Source organism: Eutrigla gurnardus (assembly GCF_963514095.1).
Source record: "Eutrigla gurnardus genome assembly, chromosome: 18".
Taxonomy (NCBI): domain Eukaryota; kingdom Metazoa; phylum Chordata; class Actinopteri; order Perciformes; family Triglidae; genus Eutrigla; species Eutrigla gurnardus.
Genome location: NC_139929.1, coordinates 3,230,092 through 3,240,871, shown reverse-complemented (window position 1 = coordinate 3,240,871; position 10,780 = coordinate 3,230,092). Strand labels below are relative to the sequence as shown.

The window sequence follows — 10,780 nt, the reverse complement described above, 5'->3', positions numbered from 1 at the left end:
TGACCTCATGAAAACAAGAAAAAACAACACTAACGGAGCAGAACGTGCTGCTTTTCACTGGAGGTTTCTCTGCCATATTTGTGCTTCGTTGGGGGGCAATGGATGCGCCATGGCAACAGCCAGGCCCACTGCCAATGGAGGCATAATCCCCCTCCTGATTTCCATGGGTCTGAATGCACTTCCCCACAATCATACCCCCCACAAAGAGGTCCTGCATCCTTTCCAGGCAGCTAAGGCAACGGTGCAAAACACAACAACACATGTGCCGTAGACAGTAGCAGGGGTGGAAAGACGAAGGGAACGGCCAACACTAGCAGAGGTACGCTGCCATTCAAAGTGAGGTGCTTGTTTTTGGAAGCACTAAAAGGGGTTTTACAGAGTATTCATAACAGTTAACAGCGACATTTGCTCAGTCACATGTTCACCCGAAAGGCAAATGTATTATTAATAATACCATATTAGTATAATGTAGAATGCTTCATAAAAAACATTGTCAAAGTTGAATTAGTGGTTTTAGAATGCTTTTTTATTTTATTTCCACAGTCATGCATGCACAGACACACACCTTTGCAGCACAGTGGGTATGTGTTTAACTAAACTAGCATCCGCCTCGGGAGCTTCAGTAAGACAGAGCTGCTTACCTGCTGATTCCCCTCGAGGGTTACAGGTACAGTATCTGCTCGTGAGGCTGCCGAAGCGCCGCTCCCCCTGACTCTATTTTTCGCTGAAAGCTCTCTGGAGACAAATTGCAATCCACCGTGGTGCCTCTAATTGAGTTAACTGTTACCCTCTGACATCACTGTGGGTATCACAGGAGTCATCATCTCTTGCTTAACTGCCCACGCAGCAGGTTTTTACATACAGATTCTGTATTTATGCATCTGTAAACAAACACACGTTAACACACACACATGCACAGACTTTCCCAATTTCTGATATTTCTATTTGATGTTACTATTTTCCTTAACTATTAAAGTACATGTCATTTCAATGTATTAATCATTTGCACCTGTTATCACCTGTAAAATGGATTTCTATTACGATCAGATTTAATTGGATTGAATGATATAATACTTTTGTATAAAATTACATTAAAAACCTCTAAATCTATATTGTGTATTTGGAGCCACCTTCTGGTGAAAAGGAGCAATTACAAAGACAATGTGCTGGTAGAATTAAAAATGTATTAAAAAAAACAATGTGGTTGATTTTAGCATATCTCAACTATAGTTTAAAGGTGTAGGATCATTGCTTTGTAATCAGCAGGTTTTAATCGTGCAGCGGAACTGATATGAGGTTTATATTCTTCATTATAGTGAAAACTACATGATGTAATGCCTGCCAAATAAAAAACAACACAGAAAACAAACCTGGCACCCAGCACTAACACCTACAGTTGGCATTTCCAGACTTGGATATGTGCAATGGGTGGAAAAGTATTCCATTCTAGTGTAAAAAAAAATAAGTCCTAATGGCTGAATCTCAGATAGCATCAATGTGCGACAGCTTAATTTGTTATTCATGTGTTACTGAAGTGACAAATCTCTTCCATCCAGTTTATTTCCACAAATAACACAGAGATGGAAAATGCAAACACAAGTACAACGTCTGCCATCATGTGATCGTGAGCCAAATGAAGTGTTGTCCTCCTAAACATTGAAATCTGGATACTTTTTCTCATTTCACATTGGTTATTTTTAACAGATTTAGTGCTCCACTGTACATCCCATTGTTGAAGCCAACCTATCTTTTCCGGGTGATGTTGATATGCAGTATAGTGCACCTACAGGGCATCGAGCTTGCCCTCTTCCCACCACTAGATAGCACTCTTTTACTATGTTAAAGGCCAGTGTGCTTTACAATCACAGCCCACAAACTAAACTGTGATTCAGCTAGAAAAATAACGTTTAAATCATGATAGCAGCAAGAACAGAATCTAAAATCTCAATATTCTTTGTTGTTATATTGAAGCTCACAATTTAGCACTCGTTATTGTTACATCTCTATATTTACCTTGATCTTGCATTGGCACCATCTACTAAAATGGGCAAAAAAAGTCTAAAAAGTATACAAATTGACACTATTATAGACTTAGACTTCTTTAATGTCCATAAAACTTACATTAAATAGATTAATTGTCTTTGACAGTGGCATAAAGACACACTATGGGTGTTTTTGGTGAAAATTGATCATTATATTAAGGTGATTTAAATGGTGGGTTATCCAGAAATCCTATTATTTATTTATTATTTATTTGCCAATTTACAGAATGAACCACAAAATTTGTGGGGAGACAAACTTGATGATGACTTTGAGCCACACCGAGTCCTTCCATCTTCTCCTCTTCGGGGTCTCAGCCACAAGCTTAAGACCATGTTGTGAAGTGAAGCATGAGACCACGCAGACCGCCCTTCTCACGCTGCAGAGGGTGTGAGGTTTTTAAGCCGGGCTGGAAGAGGCACTTGAATGCTGAGCGCGTCTCGGTTTCCCATGACCGCGAGCTGCAGCGGCGCCTGTTGAAGCGCACTGACGTCTCTTTTTACGTCATTGTGTGGAAGAAGGATGTTACATAAAACTCCATGTGGAAATCTGGCTTGTTTGATTTCATCTCTTTTTATTATAACCACGTGATTACATATGGAATCATTATAAATCAGGCATTTAAAAAAGGAAGGTTTACATTTCATTCATCATGCAAATCAACTATCTGCAACCATACTTACACTGCCTTATCGTATCATTACCACTGTGATTATATCTACTAGCTTGATGAGATGTGTTATGTGCTGCAGATGTAAATGTGACCACAATAAACTTAAATGTCGTCTTTTGAATAAAGAAAATAAACCAAAAGGATCTTTGCTCTTCCTCTTTCTAAAGAGGTCTGTTGCTATTTGTTGGAATAAAGTTGAGGTGAGTCCTACCAGTAAGAAAAGGCCCAAGAAGATCTCTGGATCTGGTTCTGGATCTGCAGAAGTCCTGCACGTGGACGTGGAAGAATCTCTCAGTCTAAAGAATTCCAAAGGGAAAACACATGAAAACATTCATCCTGCACACGTGTCTGCAAGTCGAACATGCCAACGTATACATTATTTACGGTAAACCAGCCCTGGTATTCTTTTTTTAGTTTGACCAGTTAAGTGATTTGAGTGCAACAGAAACAATTAAGGGATCAATTAACCACATTTACTGTATTAGAAAAAATCTTCGTTGTGTTCTTGAACTTTGCTACATTTTAAATCACAAGATTACAAATATTGCAAGCTGTCTAAGCTGTCCATAGTCATTATAAACTAATTAGAACTAACAACTTTACTTTCTTTACACTCTTGTCCTTCACATTCTAATGTTTTCTGCTTACCCTTCAAATTAAAATAATTTCCTGAATTTATTTATTTGCGTTAATCCAAAGAAAGTAATTTACTAAATGCAACTACTAATATTGCACAGTTCCTTTTTTTTCCCCCTATGGGACTTAATTTGCAGCAAGGTGACAGTATTTCTAGTTATTTAGGGTACGGTCGCACTACTTCCATCCATCCCTGATCATCCTAATTGATGCTTTGAGGTTCAGAATTTAATTTAAGTAGGTATTTTAGGACAAACGGGGAGGAGGGAGGGGAGCATAAATAGGCACACATTATCCGAGAATGCTTACAAAGACCTTTTAAATCACAGGCAACAACCGCTCGCCATCTGTATGAATACAATATGACTTCCACCTAACTGAAATATTCAAGAGAACAGATGGCACCCTTTGCTCTGCTCCCTATTCCGGTCCCATATACACTTGTATCTTACTTATGAGCTTGTAGACCTTCATGTGTGTGGTTGTGCGTGAGTGCATGTGTGTACGGTGTGACCTTGGTACCTGCAGAACACCTTTTTTTTACTGTATAATCAAAACACACACCGTGCACCGCCGCAGAGCAAAACAGAGTAACAGGAGGGTCGCGACGAGCTCTCCCAACTGGCGGCTTCGGCTCGTCGCCAAGAAATCCTCACACCGCTCTTAATTTGTCAATCTTCCATGCACTTTTATGAACAGATGCCGCAATATTATGAGTCAGACAGTAATGGCTTGGAAATTATTAATTCACTTCAATCACAAAGGCATAACCAAAAACATCTTAAGTGAGCCGTCTTAACTGGTGAGCATTTGAGCAGTCCTTGCTTGTCTTTAATGAATACGTGAGCATACTACTTCAGCCTTTAAAGACTGCTAATTAAAAACCGAATGAAGTGGTGCGCCCACAGCAAGAAAACACTGGGTGGAGATCACAAGAAAAGGGATATAAACAGAAAGGAGGACTTGGGTGAAACACACATGCCTTTACTTATCATAGCTAATGGGGCTGGAGGATGACATTCACTCACATTCAGTGTTAACATACTGTCTCTGACGTGCCTGTGTGAAAAGCACTGTGTGAGTATTTTATTAGGGCACGGGACATAAATTAATTGCCTTTTAGAGGGGCTTGACATTCTGAAAAACTCACCAAATTTGGCACTTGCTTCAGGACTGGTGGGAAAAAAACTGAATATTTTCCGGTTTTCCGGGGTGAGTAGAAAGGCTGAAAAATAAATGATTAAAAATGAATAAATAAATAAATATTTTTCTTGCAAACTACTAACCGACAATGACTTGTGTAAACACTACCAATAATGACAAGATGCATTGGGAAAAAGTCATCTCCTTCGAGCCGGATTTGAACCAGCGACCTAAGGATTCCCATGTAACCACTACAGTCCTCCGCTCTACCAACTGAGCTATCGAAGGGACATGCTCCATACGATTAATTTTGATTTTATATAACATCTACAGCAAAGTTATGTTGGATTTGTATTTTAGTACTTTCTCACATGTACATTTTGTAGAGACGCGGACAAAAAGAGCTTGGAGGAGATTCCGCGGTTAACGCTATTAAACCCACATTGTTCATGAAATATAAAGTTAGCTGCTAACGTTGGTTCGCTGTAGACGTTAAATTAGCCAGCTAGGTTAGTCAACTCAATGCTAGTTTAGCGTAGTTATCTTTCCGTATGACGCTTAAACCACCATAATGTGTACGCCGCCACACTGCAGCGCGAGCAGGACAGAGCTCTAGAGCCCTATTTCAAAGGGAAAGCCCCCGCCATGGATTCGAAGGGGAATTAGCTCAAATGGTAGAGCGCTCGCTGCGAAATCTACGAAATCCGTAGAACAACGTGATTGGTCAAAAGTAAGCCCAAGTGAAGAAACGTGATTGGCTAATTTTGGGCTTACTTTGGACTTACTTTGGCGGAATTGGGAGAACACAGCTTACATTTTGTAGAGACGCTGACAAAAAGAGCTTGGAGGAGATTCCGCGGTTAACGCTATTAAACCCACATTGTTCATGAAATATATAGTTAGCTGCTAACGTTGGTTCGCTGTAGTCGCCGTTAAATTAGCCAGCTAGGTTAGTCAACTCAATGCTAGTTTAGCGTAGTACCTTTCCGTATGACGCTTAAACCACCATAATACGCCGCCACACTGCAGCGCGAGCAGGACAGAGCTCTAGTGTCCTATTTCAAAGGGAAAGCCCCGGCCATGGATTCGGAGGGGAATTAGCTCAGATGGTAGAGCGCTCGCTTAGCATGCGAGAGGTAGCGGGATCGATGCCCGCATTCTCCAATGACTTTTTTTTTTTTTTTTGGCCTGTTTGTCAGTAAATACACATGTAAAATATTATGTGTAGTGTATACTGGTTGTTTTTCTTTGTTTTGCCTTTACGCCAACTGGCAGCTTTAATGATGGGGTGACGAATACAATAATTTCAACACAAATCCCAAGAGTGATAAACTAGTTTTAGCTAGCTAGCGCAAATAACTAGCATAGTAGCTAGCGTTAGCGAACTTAGCTACTGAACAAAAACTTGCTAACGTTAATTACTAATTTGTACAAACGACACATTTTAATGCTGGTTAAATAAAATAAAAAATACCGTTACCTTCTTCTTGTTGTTTGTACGTGAAGTTAGCTAAGTTAGCGGTTAACTATGTGTTCATGATTGTAACATCTGAAATTAAAATATGACCGATGACCAGTCGGATTTCTACACGTGATTAAATGCCCAGACACCTCTAATAACAGTGTAGGATGCATGTTGGGAAAGCAGCTGTTCCGTGCTGCTGCTCCCTCCCTCCTCAGTTTCAAATATGGGCAGGGTAAAAATGGCAACCTTTGACGTGACCAGCAATCGTTGCTAAAAACAGAAGTGACACCAGCTAGATAGGAAGCCCGCATACCCCCCCACCCTCAGGCCGAGAGCAGCAGGCCCCTCTCCTTAGCCAGGACTCGGGCCTACTGCGGATTACTTTCACACACGGACTTCTACTTTTTATTTTTCTAACATAGTCTTATCTAATTAAGATTTTGGTAGTGTTTTAAGCCTCGCTGATATCGATTATCAAAAAAAAAAAATGAATAGCATGGATAACCTGGAGAAACAGCTGATTTGTCCCATATGCCTGGAAATGTTTACCAAGCCTGTGGTGATCCTGCCCTGCCAGCACAACCTCTGCAGGAAATGTGCCAATGACGTTTTCCAGGTAAGAAAGTAAACAAAATGCCACTCATTGGTTGAGTATAGTGTTAAGCATTAAAGTAGCTATATATATGACATAAGGTTTGCTTCCTCCTGTCCCTCCCTATTTATTATTTTGTATTTTTCACATTTGTATGACGTACATTGTGTCATGTAAATATTGCACTTTGTATTCAAGGAAAATCATATCAGATACATGTGTGCCCTACATTTCTTTATGTATCAAAGAGGTATGTTTATAACATGCTTATGTAATTGGAGAGTCACAACTGGAGATACAAGGCCGTGTTTACAAACACTTTTGATATTATGAATCATTGCCAGCATAAGAAATTAGAGATTAACTTGTTGTTTAGTGCGAGTCCCTTCATTGAAACACCTGTGGACCAGTTTGAGAGGAATAACAGGGCAGTTTAAGGGTTTTACTTCTGTATTATGTCTAATTAATTAAATTCACATTTCATAATTGCCGTGTGAAACAATGCAATTGTGGATTGTTGTTGTTTTTGCAAAAGAGATGGATTCATCCAGTTAAATCTAAATGTGCGGTTTGACCTGTTATCGTTTGCAGGCTTCAAACCCGTACCTCCCGACGAGAGGAGGCTCGCTGACCTCCGGCGGCCGCTTCCGGTGCCCATCCTGCAGACATGAGGTGGTTCTGGACCGGCACGGCGTCTACGGCCTGCAGAGGAACCTGCTGGTGGAGAACATCATCGACATGTTCAAGTCGGAGTCCAGCAGGTGAGCAGAGCAGACGTACAGATGTGCAAAGAACAACGCTACACACCTGTACTCACACCTGTACACCACACAGTGTAACACAATCAGTGTATCACTGTATTGAATACAGAGCTGAGTCCACGGAGGAGACTGATGGATCGTCAATACGTGACTGAGACGTTCACCTGTGACATTATCAAACCGCCGTCGCCCGTCACATCAGTATGCGCTGAAATGTACGGCCTGTTTTCTTTTCACCCTTCAGCAGCAGCAAGCCGGCGCCGGAGAGGAAGGAGGAGACGCCCATGTGCGACGTCCACGAAGAAGAGAAGATCAACATCTTCTGCGTGACCCACTCTGTGCCCACGTGCTCCATGTGTAAGGTGTTCGGAGCGCACAAAGACTGCGAGGTGGCGCCGATCACCAGCATCTACCAGACCAAGAAGGTGAGGCCGGAAATACTGTAAATCATGAGAGTATTAAGTACTTAAATGTAGAGTAAAAGTACATTTATATTATAACCAGAGGTGTCAAAAACACTGATGTTCTTTACTCTATAAGTAGAAGTACATAACTTGTGTTCAGAAAGACTCAGAAAGAAGTACAGATACTCTGGTAAAAGTAGAAGTACTGATTCAACTTCTTTACTCAAGTAGAAGTACAGATACTCTGGTAAAAGTAGAAGTAATGATTCTACTTCTTTACTCAAGTAGAAGTACAGATACTCTGGTAAAAGTAGAAGTAATGATTCTACTTCTTTACTCAAGTAGAAGTACAGATACTCTGGTAAAAGTAGAAGTACTGATTCAACTTCTTTACTCAAGTAGAAGTACAGATACTCTGGTAAAAGTAGAAGTAATGATTCTACTTCTTTACTCAAGTAGAAGTACAGATACTCTGGTAAAGTAGAAGTAATGATTCTACTTCTTTACTCAAGTAGAAGTACAGATACTCTGGTAAAAGTAGAAGTAATGATTCTACTTCTTTACTCAAGTAGAAGTACAGATACTCTGGTAAAGTAGAAGTAATGATTCTACTTCTTTACTCAAGTAGAAGTACAGATACTCTGGTAAAAGTAGAAGTACTGATTCTACTTCTTTACTCAAGTAGAAGTACAGATACTCTGGTAAAAGTAGAGTAATTATTCTACTTCATTACTCAAGTAGAAGTACAGATACTTTGGAAAAAGCAGAAGTACTGATTCTGCTTATTTACGTTAAGTAGAAGTACAGATTCAACTTAAAAAAGTACAGCCTCTGAAATGTACTCAAAGTAGAAAGTACGAAGGATATTTCTACTGGCTGTTTTTTTTTTTTGCAAAACTTACTGAATCTCACATCATATTAATAACAAAATAAATATTGGATAATTCCCAAAAGTAACAAGCCTGTTGAAAATGTGAGGTGAAGAAAGTACAAAAATGTGTTTTAAAATGTAAGACTGTAAAATTAAAAAGTCATCATAAAAACAACTGCTCACGTAATGTATAAATACCTGAAAATTCTACTCAAGTACAGTATTTGTACTCCCATATTTGGGACCCTGGTATTTACTCTGCCGTGTCCTTGCCCCCCCCCCAGACGGAGCTGAGCGACGGCATCGCCATGATGGTGGGGAACAACGACAGGATGCAGGGCATCATCAGTCAGCTGGAGGAGGGCTGTCGTGCCATAGAGGTCAGTGTCTCAGCTGCTCACTCACAGACGACGCTGATGCACCTGCACGGACGCACGTCATGTGACCTCGCCACTCTGCTTGTATCCGTCTGTGAGGTTTAGACAGAGAGGGGGGGGATAAAAAGGTCTTTTTCCACGTTTTCTTCAACTTGCACTTAGCTCCACTCAGCCTCTGGTGAATTTATAATGAACAGTGTAAATTGATGTAATTGATTAATATTAACCCCTCTCTGTCTCTCCCCTCCCTCATGCAGGAGAACGGGCGGAGGCAGAAGACGCTGGTGTGTGAGAAGTTCGACCAGCTGTACTCCCTCCTGGAGACCAAGAAGAGGGAGATGGGTCAGAAGGTGACGGTCGAGCAGGAGGAGAAGGTCAACTACATCCGGGGTCTGACCAGGAAGTACGGAGACCACCTGGAGGAGAGCTGCAAGATGGTGGAGCTGGGCATCCAGATCATGGAGGAGCCGGAGATGGCTTTATTTCTACAGGTCAGAGGTCAAACGCAAAGGTGGCTCCAACTATTGGCCACAATGATCAATATTTATGTATTTTTTTTTGTCTCTTTCAGAATACAAAGCCTCTCCTCCAAAAGTGAGTGTTTATGCATCAATAATCACACTGACAATAGATTAATGATGACATCACAGATTGATTAACAGTTATTAGGGGGATTTTCTTCCCCCGTTCATAAATTTCCACGTTTTTTTTGCTGTCAGGCTCGCGGAAGCATCCAGTACAGCCCACCTGGACAAAGTGGAGCGCGGCTATGAGAATATGGATCACTACACCGTCGACTTCACCAGGGAAGGAAAGGCCCTGCGCAGCCTCGACTTCCTCCAAGGTGGAGGCACACAGTCGCCGACGGCAACCGTTTCCAAACTGTACCGCCGTGGTCTGACTTTTTAAATTGTATTTATTTATTTTCTACAGATGACGAAGAGGATGACGAAGAGGACGAGGACGGGGAAGCGGGCAGCGAGGACGTAGACGGAGCTCAGACTGTTTCGGGAGGCGGAGCCGTCACAGCCGCCGCCGTCCAACCGTCTGCCCCGACGCAGAGTAACTCCGCCCCCAGCGCAGCCAAGAGCCCCGCCTCCACCTAGGCGTACGTTTTGTTGCTCCTAGATTACCTCAGGTCAGTTAATGATACCCCCCCCCCCCCCCCCCCCCCCAGACAGATTTAAAGGAAGAGACAGACGTTTAAATTCCCCTTTCTTCTATTTTATTGTGATTTTTTTTGTGGGGTTAAATACACATTTTGTTCCCTTAATTTCTTCTTTTTTTTTTTTGACATTCTGAGTGAAAAGCTTCCAGAATTCATACATTTTTTTATGTAGCTGACCTTTTTGCTTAAACTACATCATTAGCGAGCACGACGAGCGGTTGTGCACTTTTTTATGACCGATAATCAGAACTAAAAATAACCACACATCACTGCGACATTTCAGTATTTCATACACTATATTATGTGTCCTTATCGTGTGACGCAGGTGAATCGTTCCTATACGGAATAAAAACATCACATTTTACCATTGTTCAATGTATTATATAATAATCTTATTTATTATGTATCATTAAAACTGTACAAACACCTGCAGGAACACATCTTTTATGTAACGCCCCTGTGTGTGTGTGTGTGTGTGTGTGTGTGTGTGTGTGTGTGTGTGTGTGTGTGTGTGTGTGTGTGTGTGTGTGTGTGTGTAAAGACATATTTATCTCTTCCTCCTTCCCTTCATCTCGTCTTCACACTGCTTTTATTCATTTATAGCAAAGGAAATCCATCTAGAAACCAGCGTTTATCGCTTGTTGTGATAG

General features: G+C 41.2%; 1 protein-coding gene across 2 annotated transcripts; it reads left to right on the top strand.

Moving 5' to 3' along the window:
• The first annotated feature begins 6,284 nt into the window (after nt 1–6,284).
• Nucleotides 6,285–10,367, top strand: trim55b (tripartite motif containing 55b). 2 transcript variants are annotated; one of them, XM_084033520.1, is made up of 8 exons: nt 6,285–6,573; nt 7,141–7,310; nt 7,561–7,735; nt 8,870–8,965; nt 9,220–9,453; nt 9,534–9,556; nt 9,682–9,806; nt 9,896–10,367. In XM_084033520.1, the coding sequence occupies exons 1-8, from the start codon at nt 6,445–6,447 to the stop codon at nt 10,066–10,068; spliced, it is 1,125 nt and encodes a 374-aa protein (XP_083889646.1). In that variant the 5' UTR covers nt 6,285–6,444; the 3' UTR covers nt 10,069–10,367. The 2 variants fall into 2 exon arrangements, with proteins under 2 accessions (XP_083889646.1, XP_083889645.1); XM_084033519.1 differs by having other exon boundaries at nt 7,558–7,735.
• Nucleotides 10,368–10,780: the final 413 nt, after the last annotated feature.

Excerpts from the sequence above, each read along its gene's own strand:
- trim55b (XM_084033519.1), top strand. The coding sequence starts at position 6,445 with ATGAATAGCATGGATAACCTGGAGAAACAGCTGATTTGTCCCATATGC. Across the intron at positions 6,574-7,140 it reads GTGCCAATGACGTTTTCCAG|GCTTCAAACCCGTACCTCCC; the intron begins GTAAGAAAGTAA and ends TATCGTTTGCAG. Across the intron at positions 8,966-9,219 it reads AGGGCTGTCGTGCCATAGAG|GAGAACGGGCGGAGGCAGAA; the intron begins GTCAGTGTCTCA and ends TCCCTCATGCAG.